The sequence below is a fragment of the Pempheris klunzingeri genome, chromosome 7, assembly GCF_042242105.1.
Source record: "Pempheris klunzingeri isolate RE-2024b chromosome 7, fPemKlu1.hap1, whole genome shotgun sequence".
Taxonomy (NCBI): domain Eukaryota; kingdom Metazoa; phylum Chordata; class Actinopteri; order Acropomatiformes; family Pempheridae; genus Pempheris; species Pempheris klunzingeri.
This window is the reverse complement of record NC_092018.1, coordinates 15,397,144-15,423,382: the sequence shown is the minus strand read 5'-3', so window position 1 is coordinate 15,423,382 and position 26,239 is coordinate 15,397,144. Positions and strand designations below refer to the sequence as shown.

The following is a 26,239-nucleotide window of genomic DNA, read 5'->3' as shown; positions in this document are numbered from 1 at the left end:
TACAACTGGCTGCATGCTGGAAGAAAAGTGGGGAGAGTTAACCTCTGTTGATTACAACCAAACTCTTGTGGATTTAAATGAACGCACAGAGGCCTCAGACACACTGAATACAACTTCCAATGTGAACGTCCCATCGGGGTCTCCTACACGGGGCCTAGTCATCTGGCTGCATGCCGGGATATTGATTCAGAATCAATCCACTAATGCCAGCATACAGCCGCGATTGTTTTGTCTCTGCCTCGGCTTGTTTGATAGAAACTGGGAGTCGGCTTGCACAAATGAAACACCAGGCCGACAGGGCTCCATCTCTGACCACCCTCCTCACAAAGGCCACTCAATCTTCAAACATCACATCACCTCCTTATCAGCCTGCCCCTTGGTCCCTTTTACAAATATTTGTAGCTGGTGAAGGATGACAGTTCAAACATTAGAGCCACTGTGGCGGTGACCTCCGCTGCATTAACCCAGACAGCAGTGTGGCCCTTTGCATAATAGCAATAATAGAAATGCCATGCCTTCTCTGTATTTCTCAATATGAAAAACTACTACATTTACCAGCAGGTCAGATTATTTTATAGCAGTGAGGATCATTATAGTGAGCCCTTATAGACGATAAAAAGCAGAAATTAATTAAAGTACACCAAATGATAATTCTCTCCAGCCTACAGACGTAGCTTTTGTTGGCATCGTGTAAAGAGCGTGATATTTTTAAAGCCACGCAGGTTAAACTGTCTCACATGGTTCTTTCAGCAGTCAACTTGTCAGTTTAACGACAGATATTGAAGCGAGTCATCCGTCCGCGCCCGTGTCTCCTGGCAACACGCTCCAAACGCTCAGAAATAATCACATATGTAATAACTGTGCAAATCAACACTGACACATTAAATATGTGGGGCTTCAGAGCTGCTCGGATTCCTCCCCGTGCGTTCATTTGCGTAAGAAGCGCGCATCTATCCAGCGGCGCACAGAGGCTCCGCGCTGCTCCTCTCCTGCGCTCATATTCTGGGTCTGAAATCTGAGAGATCAACACACGGTAGGTGTAACACTTTTTCTACGATTCAACACGCGAAATAGGTTTGTTCTCAATTCACTTAAGTCTATGTAGAAGCCGGCACAAGAAGAAGCAAAATATTTGAGTTGAAAAGAGAAGGATGCAAACAAAAACAAAAAACACCAATTCTTTGCAATTTCAATGCTTTTCTCTTGAGTGAAATATTCAAAGTTACTTAATAGGTTAGAGGATTTTTATTTGGTCATGGTACGTGCTTAGTATGTCCGAGAGAGGCAGTTTTACCTCTAATTGCCTCGCAGTGTCCCAAGGCTGCGTCTCTTTGAGAAAATTAATCAGGCTACAGTAAATATTTTTAATGCCACGCACTGATGTCAGCGTATGTTTATCCTGTGGGACACAGAAATGTCAACCCCAATTAATTTTTGAAAAAATCTGCTCTATTTGACAGAGAGGATGAGTTGGGAGTCAAAAATCAACATTATTTATGTGTATGTATATATATATATATATATATATATATATATACACACTCACTGATTGATAAAAAAAAAAAAAAAAAGATCTGAATGTGTGAATGAAACCTTTCAGTCTGCTCTGTAGCACCTGTTATGTAAACTGCATTGGTCGGCAGTATAGATCTAAATATTGTCGCGTCAGCTCAGCGGAGAACCTGCTGTTGTTATATCTATAAGAGATTTCACACTTTAATTACAGCGACGTTTTGATTAAATTAAAATATATTTTTTTAAAATAACATTAAAAAATGGCTATAAATAATTTTTAAGAATGCCTTAATGTTTATATAGCATTAAATCTGATGATATGACTATATGGCTCTCCTGTAATGGTCACATCAATGTAACTTTTGTCATCTAGAAAACTGTGGAAGCTCGTGATCAAATCAATACAGTAATTCCTCAACAGGGTTTCACTTAAACTACCAAAACACAAGAGGAAAATCAAAATGCAGCAGGTCTTAATGCATCTCTGCTAAGTGACTTCACTGCTACAGTGGTTATCATTTATGCATCCTGTCCTGTGTGTTCATGCAGTTACACTGGCATAATACGTCTTTTATATTTCCTCAAGTGAGCTACATATAGTCGAAGTGAACTGGTGTAAATTGGACACAGCAGCTCTCCTGCAGAGTGTGTGGACAGATGATCGTCAAGAGTGGGTCTGAGTCACACAGCAGCATTTGCTTTAATATTCCATCTTTGTGTAGAAACTCTGATGAAATAGCAGAAAGACACCTGACTCCCAGTAAATAGCCAAGCTGCTTCATATCTGAATTGTGCAATGGCCAAAAAGAGAGAAAAAAAAAACACTTATTCAATACTTCAAACAGAATGATAGAAAGATATTTTGATATCAGTTTCTAAATGTGTTTAGTCAAGAGAAACTTTTTTAGAAGAATATAAACTGTCATACCGAGATGTTTCCTTTGGAGCTGCAAAGGACTGAAAAATATGTTATTACAAGAGCAAGAACAGTATTTGGACAGAGGAGCTGTAGATTTGAGTGCATTAAAATCAATTAAATTGATTCAAAGTATAAAAAGGTCTCCAGTAATGGGGAATCCATGTGTCCTTCAGCATGTTCTTGACTTGGCAGAATTTAATATCACACTGGATGTTGTGGAATACATGCATAGTAATTATGATCACGATTCACCCCTCCAGGTTGACGTCGGACTTTTGGGATGGAGGGCACAGGCAGTGGCTGGGCAGCTGAGCTCACCCCCCCATGTGTTATGCATGAGGTGAATGTTAACGACACCGGTCAGGTTTTTGAAGTGGCCCTGCAGAACGGCTCCTCCAAGCGCAGCCCCCAGTTTGTGGGCGTGGAGCTGCTGCAGTCCTTCAAACTGCTCATCATCCCCTGCTACACTCTGGTGGCTCTGGTGGGCGTCTTTGGCAACTACCTGCTCCTCTATGTCATCTGCCGCACCCGCAAGATGCACAACGTCACCAACTTTTTTATTGGAAACCTGGCCTTCTCTGACATGCTGATGTGTGCCACATGTGTCCCCTTCACGCTGGCCTACGCCTTCAACCCCCACGGCTGGGTCTTTGGCCGCTTCATGTGCTACCTGGTGTACCTCATCCAGCCTGTGACGGTGTACGTGTCAGTCTTCACTCTCACCGCCATTGGTGTGGACAGGTAAGTCGTACTGAGCCAGAGGACTGTGCACAGAGCCTGTAAATAAACCTCACCAAGAAGCTTATTTACATGCATTTCACTGACAAATGCCATAATGCATCATCAGAGGAGCAAAAGCAACAAAGCGAAAGGTTTTCAGCTTGAGTCATTAATGCTAACCTACTTAGTAACCCTGTGACAAAGTGCACATAAATGGAGAAATAATATGGTACACATTTCCGCACGTTGAATGTCACCATCTCTTGGCAGATTCAAATGTAAGCATCTGGATGAGGTGGATTATTATGCAAACATTGGCATTCTATACAAGACTTTAAAACTTTGCCCCCTCGCTCACATCCTGCTTGGTCTGTTGACCTTGGATACACTGGCAGAGCTGAATCGGATTAGATTTTTATGAAGCTAAAACACATTGTTTTTTGTTAGAAACTGTCAAATTGTCTGAGGTCATTTTTGAGGCTGTATAATCGGCTTTACAGCTTTTCTATCATTTGCATGTTGATGGTTGTTGACAAGTGATGCCTGATGTTGCAGCTAAATCATATTTAGCATGTTTCCTTCATGTTTCCCAGCAGTTTAGACTGATAACACTAATCTAATCCAGCCGACTCTGCTTTTTTTTTGTAGATACTACGCCACAGTTCATCCTCTGAAAAAGCGCATCTCAGTCTTGGCTTGCACTTACCTTCTGTCTGGGATCTGGCTGCTGTCCTGCGGTCTGGTGGCTCCAGCCGTGGCTCACACCTACCACGTGGAGTTTAAGAATGAGGGCTTCACCATCTGCGAGGAGTTCTGGATGGACCAAGAGAGGGAGCGACTGGCTTACGCCTACAGCACTCTCTTCATCACCTACGTCCTGCCACTGTCGGCGCTCAGCATCTCCTACCTGTGCATCTCGGTCAAGCTGAGGAACTGTGTCGTACCTGGACACCATACCCAGAGCCAGGCAGAGGCTCAGCGCATGCGCAAACGCAAGACCTTCCGGCTGGTGAGCCTGGTGGTGGCTGCCTTCGGCGTCTGCTGGATGCCCATCAGTGTGTTCAACGTGCTGCGTGACATTGACATTGACCTGATTGACAAGCGCTACTTTCTGCTCATTCAGCTGCTCTGTCACCTGTGTGCAATGAGCTCCTCCTGCTGCAACCCTTTTCTCTACGCCTGGCTCCATGACCGCTTCCGTGCTGAGCTCCGCAAAATGTTCACATGCCGCCGTCGCATCGGTATCTCGGCCAACAACTGCGCCACAGCCAGTGTGGTTTTGTGAAGCACTCGTGTTTCAGGCTACTATTGGATAGCCTTCGCTTCTTTCATGACTTTCAGACTCATGTCATCCTGGTAACATTCAGGACACGCAGAATTAGTGTACATAGGTGTAGATGGATGTATAGATGTAAAGGGATCCAGCTTTCGCTCAAGGTAATCGCATTATGTGCATCACGATTCAGTAACCAAGTGTCAAAAAGGTTGCCCTGTTGTTTACCATTAGGCTTCATTAAATGAGCACTCCACCATCCCACCATTCATTACTTCATTGAGGAAAGCTCTCCTGTAACATAGTCAGACTCACGATGGACAGTTAAAAAAAAAAGAACAATAGTAATAGCAAATCAATGCAAAAGAACCAGAGATGTTGTCTGTAGTATTCCACACATTCGTCTTTGTCAATGCCTACATTACCCACAATGCAACTCAACTGATGACAGTACAGGCAGATATTCTGATTTGATATGCTAGTAGCAGCTAATGTAGCCTTGAGCTGCTAGCCTCAAGCAGAGATGGCTAGCGGCCTGCAGAGGTCTGGTGAGCTCACTTCTTTTTAACGTTACTCCCACAATTAAAAAAAAAAAAAAATCAGACTTGTAGCCTTCAGACCAAACACACACTGACTCAAGTGACATCACTTGAGGCAATTCATCAAATTTTGCACTGCTCCCAGTGGATGACTAAGATGACTTGTCTGACTTGTCTGTAGAAGCTGTTTGTAAAGGGGCAGGTGTTTGGATGAACCAACTATCTATCATCGTCCTCAACCAATCAGATCAATGAACCAACGTTGTTAAACTCTTCTTGAAAACCAGATGGAAGATGGATGTGCTGTTCTTTGCACTTCTTTCATTGAAGAAATCGTTTCAAGATCAAATATAACTGATGCTTTACCACAGGGGTGTCCAAACTTTTTTCACTGAGGGCCACATACAGAAAAACACTCAAGGGCTGGGCCACTCACTAGAAGTGAGCTATATTGCTGACTTTAATCCACTAGAGGTGATGTATATCGCCTCACCTCTAGTGGATTAAAGTTGGCAAAATCAATCAAATGTAGGTAAATTCTGCTTGATAACTGAATATGATTCAAGAAAAAAAAACAGCCTTTCCATTAGTGGGCTTTCATTTATTAGTTGTGGTACAAGCTGGTCTTTGCCTTGTAGGCTCTTGTTCAGTGTGTTAAGGTGATCAGTGAGATCCACTAAAAATGGTCAGAGAGGGTCACTGAGCTCATGAAGAGGTCCTTCTCTCTTCAAAACTGGTCGATTTCTGATCTCAGGAAATAAAACCGCTGCAGCACAGAGCCACGACTTAGCCAGCACACATGAGAATGGTAGAGCCCCCCCCAGCACCAGCATCAGCATCAGAGAGGGAAGCTTGAAATAGAGCCCGGGTGCTCGAATTAACAGCCTTACCTCCATTTTCTTGACCCTCGGCGGACACCGTAGAGGCCATTCCTTTGCGCTCACCTGTCCCAGCTGGAGCCCCATCCGTCGTACCTCCACACACCTCGTCCCATTAAGTCCCATCATGCCAACTGCATCTGGCACAGCTTCAAAAACATCCTCACCCGTCGTGGTGCTCTTTAGACTGCTAACATCAAGCAGCTCCTCCGTAATGCAAAAGTGATCGTCATTAGTTATTAGCTGTGCTCTCATCGCAAACCCCGTCTGAAACTTTCTACACTCACTTGCTCTCCTTTGTTTCCTTAATTCTGCCATTTTGGGTCACATGTAGCAAATTTCTTCTTCGGTTACTCATTTTATAGAGAAGCTGCCTCATTCAAGACAGTTACTCCACCTAGTGGTGAGACTAAGAAGTACAATCCAGTCCAGCGCAAGTTCCATGTGTGGGCCGTATTCCAATACATTTTTAGAATTTCCTGCGGGCCAATGAAAATTGGACCATGGGCCGCAGTTGGCCCGCGGGCCGTAGTTTGGACACCCCTGCTTTACCAGCACCTCCACTAATCTCTTCGGGATCCCTCATTGTTGTTTTCGAATGAACACTTGCTTCTCGCTGTCGTCACACCTAAAACCCCGCCCGTAGCTTTTGTTGATTGGAACTTGGAGCCTGGCAACATGAATATTGCTGTGATCCTGATTTTGCAAATCCAGCTGCCTTGCAAGGTACGTAGTATTCCTCAACACCTGTAAACAGACTTTGATGTGTAAAATTGGCGAACTGACGGTCAACTGTCAAGGATGCCTGTACAGATGCAATCACACTGAGCAGCCTGCGTTTGGCATATTGTACGATTTAACTCTTCTATTTTTGAAATGTGTCTTTCTGTAGGCGAATTTGTTGGAATGTATGTACTGTATGATCTATTTTAGTGTTTGGATCATGAAAAACAACCTTCTTTTTGTCAGATTAGAATAATGACTTGATCGATTTGAAGGATAATAATAAAGCCAGCTAAATCCTGTCAACAGTTCTCTTTAAAAAAAAAAACTGTGCCCCACTTTTCTGTGGCTCTCAGCACCAGGGAAATTCAGTCCCAATTAAGGTGTAAAAATGGTGTCACAAATGTATTCTTTCCTTTTCCCTACTGGACTAGATCATTTCAGAGAACAGCTGGGCTTTGCAATTTTCACAAAACAGCACTTCAACAGGAGTAAGTTGTGAATTTGATTGAGTATTTATGCCCTGGTCATCATAATGAGGGAGTGAGCTACATCAGGCTTTACACACACCCAATAAATGTAAGCAATTCAATGCTGTTTTTGATTTTTTTTTTTTTTTTTTCAAACTGTGCGGTCTGAAAATTAGCAAAATATATTAAACACAGTTAGATTAATTATGTTTTAATCACAATGAAAAGAAGAGCAGCTATCGTGCACAATAAAACATGCAATGAATGTTTCCATGGCAACTGTTCTTTCTTATTGTTATTTTGAGACAATGTTAAAGTCTATTACATACATGTGACAGCATCTAATTTGATTACTAAGGATACAAAAAAAAAACATCTTAAAGTGTGAAAAATATGGTGTGTGGTGAAGCTAACTGAAGGTGTCGGTTGTGCAGATTTAATTTAGACTTGCAGGTGATAATGAGTTCAAGATATAACTGAAAGACTGGAATTGCAAGAAATTGCAGATACAGACAATCTGATGAAATAATTAGTGTCTTTATTTCAAATAAAACCATGTTTAGCTCAGCATCTCTTCCATTGAACTCCATCGAGCTGTCCATTCAGCAAATCAGACAGAAGAGTCATGAAAAAGGTTTTGAAGGCACAGGTCTGTACATTCTGATTATTAATATTGCTACAAGTTCTGCCAAGACATAAAATAATATTATCATATAAAGGCATATATGCAGGATTTATTTATTAGTGTAGCTCAAAGACAAAGTCAAGGCTGGTTGGTTACGACTGATACAGAGTCCACTGCTGCTCCTCTGGTGATTACTCACGCTCTCTTTTCATTTCATAAATACAACACAAACATCACAGTGATCAATAGCTCACATTATTTGTCAAAGTGTTTGATTCTGTACTGTTACTTGCATTATAATTTAATCTATGTGCACAGGCTACATAATAACCACAGGAAAGAAAAAAATGTGTGATTAGTAGCTGCTTGCTTTTCGTTATTGCTGGTTTTCCAAAGAACACCTCTTTGAAGGAAAAATAAGCTTGGTATCTTTTTAAGGACTGGACGGCCAGCTGACATTCGACTGTGGTGAGTAAAATGGGAGGAATGTTGTTAATTGCCTGCTTAATAAAACATACATGGCAGCTAAAGGCCCAACATGGAGATTTAAAAAAATAAGACTTCAGTGGTGAAGTGAAAAAGTCCCTTAAAAACAATCTTAACCTTGAACTCAGCTCATGAGGTCATAATTCATAGTTGTGACCTGCAGAAACTGAATTTGTAGCAAATATATTTGTATGAGAGAATTATTACATTCTTACCTCGTCAAGGTAGTGCATGGATTTGGACTGGTTGTATATGTCTAAGGTTATGTAAGTGATCGTTCATCGCAGAGGAATAAGTTACACAAAGCCTAGTGTAAAGTAGTAAAATAGTTTAAAAAAACAACAGTTTGTTGTCTGCCTCATTAGAATATTAAATAAAGCTCAACCCATCATCAAGTACTGTATGTAAATGAAGCTGTTGAATATATTTTCATATTACACATTTTTTAAAGCCAATTCCAGTACCTTAGTGTCACAACAAATACAATCATTTGCATATGTAAAGATTCTTTACTTGCTTGTTAAGAAATCACCAAAAGTTATTAATTCAGAGACAGTTTTCCAGCATTCTCAAAACAAATTTGACTCTGAAAGTTAAAAAGTGCATATGCTCTAAGACCTTCGTAGAGATGGTGTGTCTCTCAGTATACAGTGACACCAGTACAAACGTGCACAACAAACATAACTGGGTCCTTAGGGTGGGACTCTGCGCCTCTTACACTGGCTTGGCAGACAGAGACTGCAGGATGGCGGGTTTCTCCTCTATGACGCGGACCAGCAGGTTGTCTATGTACTCCTCCAGCTCAACGATCTTAGCGTCCTTCCTGGAAAGGTCGGTTTGCTGCTTCACCACCAGCGTGATCAACTCTTCCTGTGTCAGCTGAGTGTAAGGTCCACTTTCCACCGAGTCGGCCACCTGAGGGGAGTGAGGAGGAGTGTGAATACCGTAACAACGCATTCTAATGAAAACACATTGATTGATTTAATAAAGTGTATGCTGTCCCCTGAAACAACACACTGTAGACTGCTTTTTATAAAAAAAATTTGCAGGGTCACAGTTGTTACACTGTTTGACAAAACAAATTTGAAACTGCAAAGTGGACAGCCACAAAATTTCAGACATGACAAATCCCTCACTTTAAAGAACCCACTCATGAGACACAAAAATATAAATATTTCAATTGCAGGGACATTCTAGGGTGGATTAACTCAAACAGGTTGACTTGTAAATATGCATTACGTAGATTATGTTAAAGGATGAAAAGAGATAATGCATCCCAGAATTCCTCCAGCAAGTAAATCCAATTAACTTGCTGTGACGGGATATGTCAACACATCGTTCTGTGTTTTGGTTCCGGTATGTCATTTATGTCAGCATGACAGTACCTGAACCTTCCCTGGTGTGCTGCCACGGACCTTTATCTCTTTCACAGCGGGACTGCTGATGGGATGCTGGCTCTCAACTGAGCTCAAAGGCTTCACAGGATGAGGTCTGAAAAGAAAGCGCATGCATTATAATAAAGCCCTCAAAGTGATTACTGCAAGGAAGCGCAACAATATGCGCAGAGAATGCACAGAAATATTATACGCGGCAGTAAAAGAATAAACAATTGCATCTACTGCTTTGCAAATCTTTCCAAATCATTCCACAGTGGGGAGTTACCAAGAGATCACAAGCTTTAACAATAGTCCAAACCGAAGTAAATCCCAACACCATATCTGCCTGACCAGCAGCAGCCAGATGCCATGTAGGAAGTTTAGATGAGCAGTCCGTAAATGCATACTTTGTTGGTTGCCTGTTCAATCTCACCTGCGTGGGGGAAAGGCAAGCCCACCTCCATTGCTATTCTGAGCACTGACAGGCTGAACCTCAGAGGGCGAGACCCACGCTCGCAGTGGTGTCTTTCCCCCAGACAGACCCCCTGCCTGAGAGGCTGGTTCCTCCATAACTACCTGGAGGGGCTCCGAGGAGGTCCAGGCGGGGGTTACAGAAAAAGTCTCAGCTTCGAATGGATCCTCTCCTCCATAGAAACTGCTCTGTGTTTTCACATCAGCTTGAGGCTTCGATGTGTCCCTTGACGAGAGGCCTTCATTAGCTGTGGTTGTGGCTGTTTCTTCCTTATACGCGGGATCTTGGCGAGACTTGGGAGTCTTATTGTCTGACTGAGTTGTGGACCGAAGAATCTCTTTTCGTCTGTGCAAGTTCCTTCTTTGCAAAGCAGGACTGGCTTGCTTCGAGTCTCCCTCTTTTTCCATGTGCTCACTGCGTTTGCTCGAATTGCTGCCATTAAAACTAGCAAATGGATCCGTTGGCTTGTCTTGACTAAAAATCTTATCAAGATCGTCTCTTGTCATTCCCTGATCTTCAAGTTTCTGCTCTTTTTGGACACTGCCGGTGAAAAGGTCATCCACCTCTTGGTTGTGCTTCAGCTGTGCCCATGGGTCTTTGGACAGAAGCTCAGTACTGGGGAATGGGTCAAACTCTGCAAAGCCCTCTGTTGTCTGCCTGTCTTTTTTGTCCATACTGCTCATACTTGAACTAGACACTGCTTGGGTGTTACTGTTTATACTGTGGTCAGATTCTGCTGGTGTCGCAGCAGAATCTTCTTGCTCATCTGGCTCTTTGCCGCTAACCCGCTGCCTGGGTTTGGCTGTGGGTGCCTCTTTCTTCACAGTGACTTGCACTTTTCTTTGATCATACAGGGGCGGTGCATCCATTTGGCTGCTTGGTCTGGATGCATGCAATACTGCAGGAGATGGGCGTAACACCCTCCTTGCTCCCTCAGTGGACATCACTGAGAGACTTTCTCGGCTCGAAGTGTTGGTGTTTACAGGTCCTGGGGCTGCAGACGGACTAGGCCTCGTGAGGGACTGGTGGCCAATATTCTGGCTCTGTCTTTGACTGGAATCGGTTACTGACTGGGGGGTTGTGGGTGTGACCGATTTAGGGGGAGCTGGGGCTGCTACTTTTTTTGATGATGTAGGTCTGGTCTCCTGAGATTGTGTTTGATAATGCTTCATAGCTGGACTCTCCTGTGGGAGTGAAGACCTACGACTGGGTTCATGCTCCTCGGGGCCATCCACACTCATCTCTGGACCCAGGCATTCAGATGAGGAGTCCCTGTGTTTCTGATTGACCTCTGCTATTATGTGGTCCCATCGAGTGTGCCCCTGCACTCCGTGTCTCTTCTGAGGAAACAGGGTTTCATAATCAGGAAGTGGTAGAGACATTTTGTTGCCCTGCTGCGATCCATCTACCTCTACGTATGCAGGGTTCCTGATCTCTCTGACAGGAACGTGATTTCCTCCAGTTTGGGGCCCATATGCTGTATTTGAAGGTGCAGGGGGGGCTCTCCTCTTCTTATCGGCCATGGTGGGTGAAGATCCCACTGAGGACAGATTCTCTAAGCTGCCACTAGGGGTACCAGATGAGCTTTGGCTTATGTTTGGTGGAGCCAGGGATGAGTGGAGATTGGAGAAAGTTTCGGGGGACTCGGATGGGACACTAGAGAGGGTGGACTCAGAGGTGGCTGGGGAAGGACACAGCTGACTGGGGGTTTGGCAGTCAGCAGGTTCAGACTCCAGAGATTGAGCCCATCTGCCAAGGAGTGAAAACAAAGGCCTACAGGTCAGTGTGACCATCACATCACCTAACGTCATTTCCACCAACGTTCAACCCATCACCAGTTTGAGTTCCCATTTGTAACGTCGCATAATTTAGTCCCAAAACAGTTCAATATTTACTCTAAAAACTCTCTTCATCTGCACTAGACAAAGCTTAAAAGAATTTGTAAATAACATTTAACAAAATAATTAAATAATAAAACTGTTAAATGTCAACGACCAACCTACAGACAGAACATCTGATATTCACGTGTCTTGCAGTTACTATTTTTAGCTGTGACTTGATCACACAGAGAAATGTTGACTGTCTAATATGAAAAGACAACAACATGAATTTCTGATTTATTTTTCGATTATACTAGGTAGTCCATCATGGCATCAAAATTCAAGATGACATAACTAATATAACAAGTAAATAATGAAAACAACTTTAAACACTATAGACTCTCTGCCATCTACTGTAACATCAATGACAACAGCAAGCACAAAGCCCTTACCATAATGATTAAAATATGAAAAATCCAGTCCCCAAAAAAAACTACAAAGAAATCTACAAACAAAGTCCTGATCACTCACGGGGTCCACACAGGGAGTAACACTGTGGCTTTGTCAGTCCTTATGAGCTCTGCTCAGTCCACTTCCTGTTCCACAACATCCTCACACACACACACATACACACACACAGGCCACACCCAGATGCTCATGTGTGCAGACACCAAACAGGTCAGACAGGTCCATCAACCGTTGGAAGAAACTCAGAGTTTTGGTAATTCAAGACAGTCACATGGTCGAGTCAACTCCAACAGAATGTTGTGAAATCCAAGAGTTTCAGCGTTGACATTCAAGCTGCAGGGCGACACTCAGTCAGAAAGAAGCGTTCCCTTACATGACATTTCCAACTGATAAGTGCACTTTTACTTACTTTACCAACTGATAAGTGCATTTTACTTGGATACCAAAGAGAAGAAATAACAACTCTCTCTTAGTGCTTTGCAGTCACTGTTAAACAAAATGCGTGTACCACCAAAAAGACGACTGTATGTGCAGTTATAAATGTGAGCCTGTTGAGGTAAGTATATTCAAATTCCAGTCAGGCAAGTCTCAGAAGAAATTGACAACAAGCCACCAATAGCATCCCCAGTGTCCTAACAATGACATAACAGTTCTTCAGTTCAACGCCATAACATAGCATTAGTGCAGGGTAACGTACTGACAGTGTATAACGCCACCAAATGAGAGGAAGGCCTACCTGGGTTTGACTGCAGACACTTTAGCGGTGCGGTTGAGGAAGACCATGGCAGAGGGGGTTTGTGAGTTGCGGCTGGATTTCTGCTGATCAGCTGGAGTGTCATTACCACCAAGTGGAGGATCTGAGCTGAGAGGGATGTCCTCAAACGGGTTGGTGGAGTGGTGGGGTGTCTGACGATCTCTGGGATCTCTTGATTCACTGTGATTCACAGTGGCTGGTGTTAGCTCCTCTTCCTTTTTCTCCTCCTTCTTTCTTATCATTCCGAAGAGAGAGGACAGCCTGTCGCTCATGGAGGCCTCCTCCTGCCGTTTCTGCTCCTCAGCTCTGCGTCTCTCCTCCTCAAGCTTCTGGTTTTCTGCTGCTTCCAGCATCCTGCGTTCTTCCTCTCGCTTTCTCCTCTCTTCCTCCTCCTCCTCCTCCTCCCTCTGTTTCTTCCGCCTTGCTTCATCCTCAAGGAAGCGTCTCTTCCTCTCCTGTTCCTCTAGGTATCTGCGCTGCTCTTCCTCCTGTAGCCTCTTGGCCTCTGCCCTGTATTTCTCCTCTTCCTCCAGCCTCTTGGCCTCTGCTAGGCGCCTCTCTTCTGCCTGCCTTCTCTCCTCCTCCTCCTCTTGATGGCGCTGTTGCTCCAGTACTGCCCTATCTGCAGACTCTATCTGTAAGGAGGGAACAGGCACACTTTTAAAGGAATCTGCGTCAGAGGTGTGTTTGCGGACGTCCTCCACAGACCCTTGGCCTGAGCTGTTCAAACTGAGAGTAGATCCGCTCTTGGGCTCTGCGTCCTCTGTGTACACATGGCTGCCGTTGATGCACAGGTTGTTCAGGTCACTGTTGCTCTGCTTGGAGCGACCCAGTAGGGAAAAAGGACCCTGAGACACCTTGCTGTCAGAGCTGCCTGTCCGCTTGTGTCCCAGGAATTTGAATTTCTTTTTAACTGTGGGAGGAGAGAGGGTGAAACATGATGTCAGTGTTGACATGCAAAACACTATTATTGAACTTGCTTGTCCAGCAGAGGAAAGACAGAACTGTCAACACACAGTGCACACAGAGTACGTAAAGGTTAAGATACCTTCAGGGGAGTCCACGTTGAGGCCAGACGAGCGGCTGCCACTGAGAGATGTATTCTTCTCGGGAAGAGTCCCCAGCGTAGACATGGACTGTGAGATGTTACGCTGCAAGTTTGATTTGGGAGCAAAGAGTGTTTTGAGCTTGGATTTCTTTTTCACTCCTGGAAACTGATTGAGTGACTGTGCGTCAGGCTCTCCTTCGCTGTCTGTGAGGACCTGGCTGACAGAGGGAACGATGGCTGAAGCAGAGTCAGAGAAGCTGTCCTTTTTCTTCCCACGGACTTTGTCCTTCAGCTTGGAGATGCGGGAGCGTGGTTTGTCTTGCATAGAGAGGTCAAACATGCTAGCGGACATGTTGTTTCTCATAAATTGGATATCTAGCAGCACCTCCCCACGCGCCTTGTCCTCCTTTCCAGTCTTGTCCACCAGCTTGAACCAACTGCAAACAACAGAAAAAGACAAATCAGATGTTTAGGATGGAATCCATGCTCATAGGAATTCCCAGGGAATAAATCAGAGGATCAAAACCCAAATCTTATCACATAATTTAGTCTTATATGCATACCCTTCAAGATACATACTCCATGACTCTAAAAACGCTATGAAATAAGTTTCTCAAACATGTAAAACAATCCCGATTTTAATTTTTGAAATGTTTCAAATTTTCTTTTCCTGATTTGCCATGATTTCAGAACATGTGATGAGTTTTTTTTTTTTTACCATTTTGACACTATATAGATTAACATCTGTATTAATAATGAAAACTTTAATTAATTGATTGTAAATAATAAAATAATCTTAACTTGCACACTTATTTAGTCCAAAACAATTTGAGCGTCTAAAATGTAGTATATAATTGCAATTTAAATATCTGGGTTTTGCACGCTTGAATGGACAATTTGAAGACATTGCTGCAGGCTTTGGGAACTTTATATGCACATTTATTGAGAACTCAAAGTAATTATTGACAGACTAATTGATAATGAAAATAATCATTAGTTGCAGCCCTTCACTGCAAATGTAATGTCTGAGTCCATGTGAATCTTATGTTCAACTGCTGTAGATTATCAGTGTTACTACAAACGAAGAGAGCTGTGCCACCACCGTGTGCTTTCATCATGAGGTTACTCCTTTACATTTTCATTTTGTGTAAACAAAGCAACATACAGCAAGGTGTATATAAATCCTCCAATTTAATTCCAGGTTCCTATAAGCTCTGACCTCAAATCTGTCAAACATGTTGGAGTTAGTCTGCTATCTTATCAGACCTGAGTCATTAATTAGTGTGCAGCTTGTTCCAGTTCCTGTTGGGCGCACCATGCCAACGACAGATAAAGCCTGACAATTACTGCTTTGTTCCGCCCCCCCACCCCCCTGTCCTCTGTGTTGTACAGGATCAGCACTTATTGTCTAGAAGGGAAAGGTAGGAGTGTTCTGGAGAGCCCTTTCTGAAAACTATGGCAAAACAAGCAATTAGTGCCATTACATACAGACACTTTCTGCTTGTATAATTAAAGCATTGCTCTTATTAGACATACCAAAACAGAAGTTTATGACAGGCCTCTCCCCCTTTGTTCCACAGTAGAGCCCTCCAACTGTTTCACCGATTGTTTGTTTACAACTGGCAACACACATTTTTCCACACCTAGTTCACCCCGTCACCCCCGTCATTCACATCCAACCTTGTGTCCTCTCTCACGATACACCGGGGAAATAATTTTGATTCCCTTATTCATTCCTGTCAGTCTTCCGCAGATATGCCCACACATTCAGCAGTCATTGTCTCCAAGAAAGACATCTGATCATGTGGCCGGTGGATATAAACTATCCACCTCCGTGAAAACAAGAATTCCTCTTTGGGGGTTGAGGAATGTAGAGTAAGGTGGAGGGGAAAGTGACACCATCTTGGGATGGCCTGTAAACCACTCTGTAACTGGAAGAGAACAGTGAAATGCCACAGTGTCCCATACAAATACAAAATACTCACGTGCCCCCCGTCCTCACTTGGCAAAAGTCTTTCTTTGAATGAAAATAAGCACTCAGTGTCGTATGTCGCAGTTTGAAGTTTATGCAATTGTATTTTATTCATTTTTAGGTGACGATGTAGCAGAATGTCATTTTGTTGTAAACAGTTGCTTACAATAGTATGTTAGCATGTGTAAAATAGACTGTAATTACACAGAGGTTTGGTGGTGGTTGAGATTAAGTGAAAGATGTGGTCATTAATATCAAAACAATGAAAAGTCACCCGCACTAACTTACTGCACACTGACTTCTGTGAAGAGTTTGGAAAAAGTGAAGTCAGTGTTGAGAAATGTGTGTTAGCAACGGTAAATGTGTGTCACTGTGCGATTTCCTCTTTGATCACTGGTCGAGCCTTGCAAGAAGTAAACTGAATTAATATATAAGTAAACACAGTGTGGCGTTAACCAGACAGTTATCTGCAGTTCATGTGGAGTTTACTGCAGCAGCATTCATTTTAGTGTCATGTACTGTAGCAGACATCCAGACAGGCTCTCCTGGGAAAAACAGCCAGGAAACAAGTATGGGAGTGAACCAACATTCCTCAAACACTTCCAAACACGCAGGGATGTGCCGTACAGTACGTGATGTAATGAAAGTTACACAGAGTCTAATTCACACATTCCTCATTTCCCACTTCAAACTGAGCACGCCAAGTCAAACAGTCGCTAACCAAGTCCGAGCATAAGGACAGTGAGATTACACTTTCTCAGGCTAATCAGGAGACTGCTGGTTATTCCTTTGTGTCGATTACAGCTGGGAACGCACCCCAACTAACTGCACAGAGACGACCCATTGTCACGCTCATTAACGCACTGACAGGGTGTACATGTCCTGTTCTGTTCTGTTCTGTTTGCAGAGAGACACAGAGCCGTGCCCGATGCCTGCTCTCACCAGTCCAGCTGGACAGGTTCCCTCGGTTGACTGTCAAGGGCACTTCTCTTGTCTCATGTAATGATTAACAGGACTGCCTGCATTTATCCCATGAGTGGCCAGCAGACCGGAGTAAAAGGTTTTATTACAGTACAATGTGGATACACAGGTGGGAAATATTGGTTTAACACTTGACGACAACACACAATCGCATTTTTAGGAATGCTTGTAAGATCGTATCTTGTTTGTGTTCTGTGAAGGTGGCTCTCATCTAGAGTGAATAGAAATAATGCGAAAGGATGGGAGATATTTTTAGTTCCACTCTTTGTTTCCAAAAAGAATATTGTGACTGAGGTGTCTGAACAAATTAAGCAGCTACTGTAGAGGCGGCTCTGCAACAGTTGGAACAAGTCGATGAATGTAACCCGAATATCTATGTGAAACAATAAGTTAATTGGTGGAAAAACTTAAACTGCGACTATTTTGATAATGTAATATTTGTTTGCATCATTTTTCTGTCGTGGGAGATGTCAAACTGAATATCTTTGGGTTTTTGGACGACAGAATGGACAAAACAAGTGATCTGAAGATGTCACGTTGGGCTTAAGGGAAGGTGATGAATGGAAATTCTGCACAATTTTCTGATATTATATAGATCCAACAATAGAGTAATCTAAGAAATTGACAGTAGGTTGATCAATGAAAATAAGAAAAAAAAACTTTTTTGTAACAAATGCACTTAGATCGAACCTTTAAATCCTTTCACACCAAATAACCACCTGATTGTAATAAATGTAATTTAATTCCTGAATTTAAATGGTCTCCTAGTTATTTATCTCAGTGTCTAATGATCTGTGACAGTAAATGACTGACTATTGTATACTAAGACGTGTGTTTACGGCCCTATGACCTAATTTAATCTCATCGTCTCAAATACACTATTGTATCTGAGGCTATGGCGGAGCTTCCTTTCAGTAGAACAACAAAGTCTTCAATGTCACACTGTGTGTCAGCACCACAGGGAAGCCAGATAGTAATTGAACACCACAGGCTTCAAGGCGAACACAGCAACATCCAACACCCACCCTGTATAGTGGCTCTTAAAGGAGAGAGAAGCAGCTCAGACTTGGAGAGCAATCAATGAACTATGCCATTATATTGTGCAGTAAAAACTTAGTGAGCAAACACAAGATAAGATTTCAGATAGGACGGGACGAAAATGGACAGAATGAGGTCATACTAGCACAGTATCAAGGCCGCCCTCGGTTGAGTGATTACTGAGAACTCAGAAGCACAACTTCGGCCAGCCTTTACTAAAGGTCATTTGAAAATTAAAGACCACAATTAGAAAAGTTTACCAGGGCGGTAAAGAGTTCACAGACCACCTTCATTTTTAATTTCTCTTATATAAGCGGGTGTGTATATCCCAATTTAACACCAATGCAGTGTTTTATTTTGATTCCTGTTCCACCCTCGTTACACCCACTCGACGTCAAACCACAGATGTCATCCTGACTCATGGAGCGTATCTAGGTGTGAGCAGACGTTTTGTGTGCTAACAAATAGCTCCCATGAGGAATGTGTGGGATTAACAGCAGCAATGTGAGAAAATACATTCATCACAAGGCTGGCACAGACGGCGTGTTGGCCTCACACCTAATTATGAAGTAATACTGTGAGACAAACGTTAGGGCTGGTCCGACGCGGAGCGAGAGGACCCAGGGAAGTGCTGAGATTAGAATTATCTGTCTATTTTCCTAACATCTCATTAATTTCTGGTTCTCCTCACAGACACTGATAAGAGGAGGGAGGCTCCATCACAAAGTAAACATTTTAAGGTTAATAGCCTGTTATTTTCCCATCACCACTCTGTGACCTGTTTAAAGTGCTCTGTATTTGAAGTATTTATGCATTATTAATTTGTGTTTCTACATTTCTAACTAGACTTGACCTGGTTAGGTCAACAAAACTCCTGATGGCCAACATAATGGTGGGTAAACTAAAGGGTTCATAGGTAATTTTCTGCTAGGTCCCATCAAGGAATGCTCTTAAATGACTGAGCGATGACTTTTATTAAAGACACAACTACAACTACAAAAAGCTATGACAGGTTTTATCGATTTCTGTGTAAGAAAGGAAAAGCTAAAATGCTAAAATTTACTGTTAACAAATTCAAATATGGATCACAGGTAATAAATACGTAGAGACTGGTAAAATGTAACCAATGCTTGTGGTAAATAAACTGTAACATGTTTCCTATTTTAGCCCAAGTCAAGATTCAGATCACCAGATTACCTTGCCAGTAAAAATTACGAACTGCATTGTTAATTCTATTGAACTATGTTGAATTGTGGCCAAGGACAAGCAAGAAAAGAAATTGAAGTCATTGATGGCTGGACAAATATAATGGAAAAGAGTAGGCTAACCTTTCAGTGAAATTAAACTTGGGCCGATGACATTTTTATGGTGTATTGACACTGTTAGTCACAGTTTTGAGGGGTCCTGCTCCTTTAAAGTTTGCTTGTTCATGGCCAAAATGAGTTTTTCAGAAAAGCCTTCAACATCAGTCTTGGCTCAAATTAATTAGTAGACAAGTTAACCCACGGATATTGTGGGGGACAAACCAGCCCCCTGAGTGCAGTTTAAACATGTGTTGAAGCCGATTAAAGTATCACGGTTGAAGCTGAACTTTTAAGGAGAAAAATAAGAGTTTGCGCAACTCTTAACAACTCCACAGAAGCCCACAGCCAGGGGGAAACAGTGTAACTAGAGTGAGTGAATACATGTGAGTGAGGGCACACACAGCAGTGGTCACTTACTCGGTCTTTTTGCGAGACTTGTTGTCATGAAGATCCAGTAAGTTTACCACAGCCTGACCCAGGAACTTGTCGAGCCCCATTTGAGCCCGGTGCATTACTACGATGTACAGGGTGCAGCGCTCAGCGTTGCCCGGGTGGAAGAGAGGCAGGTCAAACGAAGCCTCCTCTTTCCACACCGGGGCGACACATTTCTCGGCCACAGAGGTAGAAAACTTGTCTTTGGCCACCTGGATGATGGCGTAGGCGTCGTTGGTGCCATTCTTGCCCTTGACGCGCAGGTTGCGAGCCTGGTGCACCGTTACCTGGACACTCGTAGGGAACCACTGCTGGCTCTGGTCGGCCAGAGACATCGCGGAAGTCCGTTAAGCTTTACTAAAAGTTAATCCCAAAAGTCTTACGAAATCGCTCACTGGGTCGGGCTGTTTGTTAACCTTTTCCAGGACTCTGTTTTTCACCTTCGGCGTCCTCTGTGGCTGGAGGTTTACGTTACCTAGCTTGACTTCAGGAAGCTCAGGTTGATGGCGTAATACTTCCCTGCCCTCCTCCTCGTAACGCTATATACAAGCTTCCGATGACACACGCCTGCGTTGAGTTAACACTCGGTTAACCAACTTACTGCTAACACTAGCCTGTGTAACTCAACCAGCACATCACTGCGGTGCAACTACTTCCTTTAAGAGGCTTTAAAGAAAACATTCGCCTTGGCTTTACCTCTATCAAGTAAAAACAGTTTACTTCCCTGATGTCGTGAGTTCCCACCCATACTCTACAAAGTGCCGCCTCATTGGTCAATATTTCTGTCAATCCTTAAAGTCCGTCAGTGATTGGACGGCAGAGGAGGAGGGCGTTGACACATTGCGGACCGTTAAGTAGCATTGTCTGTCACTGATTAGAGTTACATAGCCCAACAATTAAGGCTGAACTGAGTCCAGTCATGCTATTTTAGGATCTGAAGCATCTGATCTGATGTCCAAAGTATTTTTCTGGCTTTATTTTGGGTCTAAAATTGTAAGGACCAGTCTTACGTTATCCAAGCAAAGACAGATTTCAAAAATACCCCATAGAATGTCTCTGTAGGAAATTAAATAGTGACATGAAAATGAGGTACAGATGTGGCTTTTTCTTATGAATAGGAATGTCATTTATCTCTCACTCCCATCTTAGTATCTGGAACTTCACCTTGTACATTTCCCCCTCGTGGGACCAATAAGGGAGTAGCTTATCTTATCTTACCTGTTCACCCGGCCTTCATCAAAATGTTGAATACAAATTGTTCAAGCAATGTCCCTTTAGTAGTAGATTATTACAAGGACTTAAAGTTTAGATCAAATATTTCATATCTCTCTATTGTCATTGGTATTTTGTAGGCATGTGTAATGTACATTACACAGAATGAATGATTCAGGAAGTGAAAAAGAGTGGGACATTCAGCAGGATTTAACATTCAGTTATATATAATTAGATAAGTTGCTCCATTCCTCCGCAACATTGCAGACATTTTGGCACGAAGAAAAAGTGTCTTATAATGTTTAACCTTTGGTTGCTCTTGAATACATCTACAAGAGATGCATGAGGTACCTGATAACATTGAAATTCGTATTGAACCATGAATAAAACAAGTACATCTTCATGTTTATACTTGTTTTCCACATGAGGTTCAAAATAGATCACAGTCACATGGATTAGATCATCATTTTCATGTGTAACATCCTGCACTGGGTTGATCCAAAAGATCATACTGCTCACAGAATTTACAATAGTACGCAATAGACACACTGACCATTTCGAAACACCTGACAGTGACAACAGGTGAGGGGACTCTCTAGATCGAATGAACACTTCCTCCCAAAGAACAATGAGAAAACACATTGACAATGAGCCTCATATCATAAATACTATTTCCTGTGAATGCAATTTCCTGAATTGCAATTGAGTAAAAAACAGAAGCAGGGCTTAGGCCTTTGTACAACTGCTTAAATGTAAATTAATTCAAAAAGCTTATAATCTGCATGCAATACTATTTTTTGGAAAGGCCCCTGATATGTTAAAAGTATTTTGTGCATACTCGTTTGAGGATCTTTTTAAACAAACACCTCGAAATGGCAATGAGAAGGTTTACTAAGTCAGCCTGAGCTGGATTAGTTTGTCATTGCAAAAGCTTCCTGAAAATGACTGAAAAGTTTCTCTGCAATCCAGGGGGGGGCAGTACTTCAGTCTCCTGCCAGAAGTGAAAATTGAATCTGAGTGAGTGAGAGAAAGCCAATTATTCTTCAGCGGAATTTTTATTCTTTGTGATTTTTTTAGAAAATGGGAGGTCTGCCAGTGCTGATGGGAATACATAGAAATAAAAATGAAACATTTTCGTCATATATTCAAAAGTCTCGCATAGCTTTTTTTATTCACCTTGAGATTCTGTACAGCCACACTGCAATGCAATAACTCTCCTACTGTATGTGCATACACACATGCACACACATTCACACACACACACACACACACACACACACACACACACACACACACACTAACACACACACACACACACACACACACACACACAGAACATACAAAAGCATACATGAGCACACGCAAATAATTACTCGAAGCACACATAAGGGTGAAAGGTTGTCCACAGATTAAATGCATATAGCTGTACTTTGGAAATGGAACATCTTGCGTTCCATTTCATGCTATAGTTGATATGCATAGAAAAAAAATCACAACTAAAACAGTAAAGCTTTGATTAGACATCCAAAATCAACATCATATGCCAATTTCAGACATATCTTGTACATTTTTTTGTGAAATGAATAAAATAAATGAGTTTCTTATGTTTGAAAATGACCTGCCTTATTTTTTTTTTACCATTTCACAGCAAACTCTTACAATGCTACGGAGGCAAAATTGCCAGTTTAGGGTCCTGGATGCCTTCATGATTTTATATCTTAAATTATATAATTATTATAATCAAGAGACCATTAAAACATAACCCAATCATTTGAGAGTCCATTAAGGTCATGCATAGAAGTTCACATGTAAGTATAGGTTACACTGTGGTTTCACTTTTCCACAAACCACTCTTCATTCCGACTGAGCTCTGGGATTGGTCCGTGCCACTCATGTCCTGCTCCACCTCAAACACTGAGTTTTTGAGGGTGCCATTTGGAGCAGCAGCCCCTGGCACAGTCGTGGTGACACTGTTCAAAGGGTAGGAGCAGCGCTTAGTTTCCCGCTCTGCCGCAGCTGCCAGTTTCAAATTGTCTCTGCTGGCGCATCGTCTCTGAGCACCATGCATGGCTGCTCTGCTGGCCATAGAAGGCAGCAGAGGGAAGGGTTTGCGACTCCCGCTGCTGCCCCCATCACTCCCCTCTGAGGGGCTGGTTGCGACTGACTCTCCAACGTGCTTCCCATTGGTAAGCGGGCTGGCCTGGTTCTCTGATAGGCTGTGGTGGATGCTGCCATTCTCACTAGTGGCCTGTTTGTAAACCGCATGTGAAGAACTGAGGTGGTCTAAACCAGTGGGTCCTAAAGCTCCCAGGCTGCCCCCACCTCCAGCAGTCCTTAGAGCTTTGAGACGATAGTGACTTCTGCCCTCACCCCGGTGGTGATACTGGCCGCCTCCTTGTTTAGTTCTGCTGCTCACTTTCCTTCTCTGGGGATGCACTGGGGCTGCAGAGTTAATGGTGGGCAGAATATTGTTTGTTGGCTTGGTGATGTTGTCTGTGCTGGTGCTGGTATTGTTGCTTGCAGGGGCACGTGCAGCGTTGTTTGGATTGTCTTGTGCCACCTGCAACAGGTTGGTGAGCTTGCAGGGCCCGGGACCCACACTGCTGATTCCACTTGGCGTGGATGATGACCGAGCCGATGAGGAGTTATGAGAGTCACCAGGTGGATGGCAGTTGATGAAAAGTTGTGATCCCTGCTCAGAGGCCTGCACTCCACTCCCTGTAGCGCAGGTGTGTGTGTAAGTAGATATGGGATGCGAGCGGCGATAGCCTGGGCAACATGCCAGCCACGAGGCCTGGACGTCCAGACGTCGGAAGCAGTGATGCACCACCAGAAACGCCCCCAACACCGTGGCAGCCATCCCATAGAGACAGCTAAACAACAAGCTAGTGTGCCCTGTCAGCCACATTGCCATGGCTCCACAACACCACACAACCACAAACAGGAAGTGCGTTGCCACAAGCACCAAGAACTGTGTCTTCAGTGAGTACTGGTCCTCTGGCGCCACAGCAGGGTTTATAGGTCCCACCGCAGAGTCTGTGGAGAGGAGGCTAGTGCTTCCTGCCAATGCAGGCTGGCTCTCAGTCACAGGAGAGGACAGGGTGGTTCCTGTGCATTCTTTGGCCACACGGTGCCTCAGGCGAAACACAGTGCACAGGAAATAGATCCAGGTCACCAGCACCACTAGGCCAGCAGGGACAAAGAAAGAGCCCAGACTGGGGCGCCACAACAGCCAGCAGCTGCAAGAGGCAGAAGAGAAGTCAGGAGGGTCAGAGCAAAACAAGGACATGCCTGTGTATTCAACGTATCACACAGAATCATTCACTTCGGCACCAAACAAAACAACACAAAGGGCCAAAGGACTCAAGGATAAAAAGAGAAGTACTTACTAAGGGCTGTTGTCTCCATAGTTGTTGACATTGACAGCTGCAGTGATCCCACAAATGATAAGAGGAACTCCACCAGCTATCAAATAGAACCTAGAATAAAAGATAAAAGCATCTCAAACACAAGTTCCTGGCTGCCGTTTTAGAAATAAAGAGCAGTCCTTTTTTGTGCCACAGGATACTGTGTGACCTCTGGCTGAGACAACCCATTTTTGAAGTGAACATGTCAGTGTGAATTTCTTTTTTGTGTTTTCATGTCTATCTGGCTGACTATAATCTGAATAGAGCTGTGTGATCTTTCACTGTCTTAGTGGGCAGAGTGCTTCAAGGGTCAGTATAGGCTCCACAAGTCTGTGATTTATGCATCCCATGTGGCCGAGTGGGCAACAAAGTGGTGGTGGGAGAGCCAGTGAGGTCAGTGTATGATCGCAGCTTCAAGATCACAGGGTTAGAGGGAGGAGATGGGGGTGGGAGACTAGAAGGGAATATTTGGAAAGACAGTGCTCCCCCTGAATGACCCTGCTCAGATTTATGACAGCCTCTTTTGCTTCTGTTATGTTGGTTTCATACATTCCTCCCCTCCCCCATTTTGAGTTAATGTTGGCTTATAGCTTTTTTTGTGCCTTACAGCAAAACTCTGTTAAGCCCCCCCAAGATTTCCTCAAAAACAGAAGGACTTTGGTTGTTGAGCACAATGACCCACTTTGACGGCGCACAGTCTGGGTGGCCATGCACAAGAGCTCCCGCATCTGTCTAAAACGTAAACCTGTTAACAGCAAATAACAATCTCATGGTTTAGGAAGTGGGTGTAGGTGAGCTGTGTCTTGCTCACTGACCTGAGCATAGGTCGCTGAGTAGGTGGAGCAGGAGACTCTCCCTCCGGCTGCTGTGGCATTCTCCACACAGTCTCTTTGTAGATGACCCTGGCGCTGACTCCAATCCACAGCAGGGTCGACAGCGAGGAGTAGTGCAGAGCGATGCCCACCTGTCACATTTTACGGTCAGATAAGACGGCAAGCGTACATGACACAAATCAAAACCAGCAGGGCGTGTAAATTTGGGACTTACCGCTTGACAAACCACTGGGTAGGTGGTCAAGCTTATGCCTCCAGCGTAGATGGCTGTTGTCATGGCGATGTGGAAGCAGGTATTCAGTAATGTGTGCCAGCTTTTTCTTGATATGTAAATAGAGCTGTGGGGCATCAGAGTAAAGTAATAAGGGGATGAAGCAAACAATAAACAGTAGCGAGAAAACTGTCTGTACACATACATAACAGTACCTGTGGTGTAGTATGTGCGTGATGATGATAGTGAAGAGGCAAAGGAGGAGCACTGCAGTGCAGGCATAGACCACAGGGTGGAGCACCCTCACAGAGATGGGTGTAGAGTTGGGGAAGTCAGGCACCTCCTTGAAAAAACATCACACGCAAGTCAGATGAAAGTCTCATTGAACCTCTGTGATGCTGGATGAATGATGAATGAAGTACTCAAGGCCATCCTACCTGCAGGACAGCGTAGTTGCTAAGCAAAGAGCAGCGCATCGAGGAGGTGCTGCTATCACTGTGGACCAGCTGGCAGCCCTCCTGGCTCCAGCCTCCCTGTTTCTCCAGCGCCTTCAGGCTCCACTGGGCTGCCACAGCATCAGTACCAGGGGACAAGTGGCGCAGAGACACCCAGATGGGCTCAGAGTGGTTCCACATGCTGCAGCCGTCTGTCACAGAGAGGGAGTAAATTACTAAAAGAAAACTGTACTTATGACTGAAATGTTTATTGTACACTGAACTGAACTGAAAAATCAGTTGTAGATACTTTTATATCAGTACAGTTA

At 43.6% G+C, this 26,239-nt stretch overlaps 4 protein-coding genes across 7 annotated transcripts in view; 2 read left to right on the top strand and 2 right to left on the bottom strand.

Moving 5' to 3' along the window:
* The window catches only part of adrb3a (adrenoceptor beta 3a), a 132,750-nt gene that overhangs the window by 27,549 nt on the left and 78,962 nt on the right, over positions 1-26,239 (top strand). The window lies entirely within an intron of this gene.
* prlhr2a (prolactin releasing hormone receptor 2a) lies at positions 2,715-4,439 on the top strand. The gene is made up of 2 exons (XM_070834442.1): positions 2,715-3,175; positions 3,803-4,439. Exons 1-2 carry the CDS (start codon positions 2,715-2,717, stop codon positions 4,437-4,439), a joined length of 1,098 nt encoding a protein of 365 aa, XP_070690543.1.
* rab11fip1a (RAB11 family interacting protein 1 (class I) a) lies at positions 7,556-20,513 on the bottom strand. Of its 4 annotated transcripts, none has more exons than XM_070833665.1 (6): positions 19,799-20,513; positions 14,087-14,523; positions 13,021-13,951; positions 9,958-11,745; positions 9,534-9,639; positions 7,556-9,063 (listed from the first exon to the last, which is right to left on the bottom strand). In XM_070833665.1, the coding sequence occupies exons 1-6, from the start codon at positions 20,146-20,148 to the stop codon at positions 8,863-8,865; spliced, it is 3,813 nt and encodes a 1,270-aa protein (XP_070689766.1). In that variant the 5' UTR covers positions 20,149-20,513; the 3' UTR covers positions 7,556-8,862. The 4 variants fall into 4 exon arrangements, with proteins under 4 accessions (XP_070689766.1, XP_070689768.1, XP_070689769.1 ...); XM_070833667.1 differs by having other exon boundaries at positions 9,564-9,639; XM_070833668.1 differs by lacking the exon at positions 9,958-11,745.
* Positions 22,084-26,239, bottom strand: part of adgra2 (adhesion G protein-coupled receptor A2) — a 38,496-nt gene continuing 34,340 nt past the window's right edge. Inside the window, exons 14-19 of the mRNA XM_070833439.1 lie at positions 25,914-26,122; positions 25,692-25,819; positions 25,480-25,603; positions 25,248-25,396; positions 24,415-24,504; positions 22,084-24,264 (exon numbers count right to left, since the gene is read on the bottom strand). Of these exons, the coding sequence (XP_070689540.1) occupies positions 22,845-24,264; positions 24,415-24,504; positions 25,248-25,396; positions 25,480-25,603; positions 25,692-25,819; positions 25,914-26,122 (2,120 nt within the window). The 3' untranslated portion in view covers positions 22,084-22,844. The remainder of the gene's footprint in view (positions 24,265-24,414; positions 24,505-25,247; positions 25,397-25,479; positions 25,604-25,691; positions 25,820-25,913; positions 26,123-26,239) is intronic.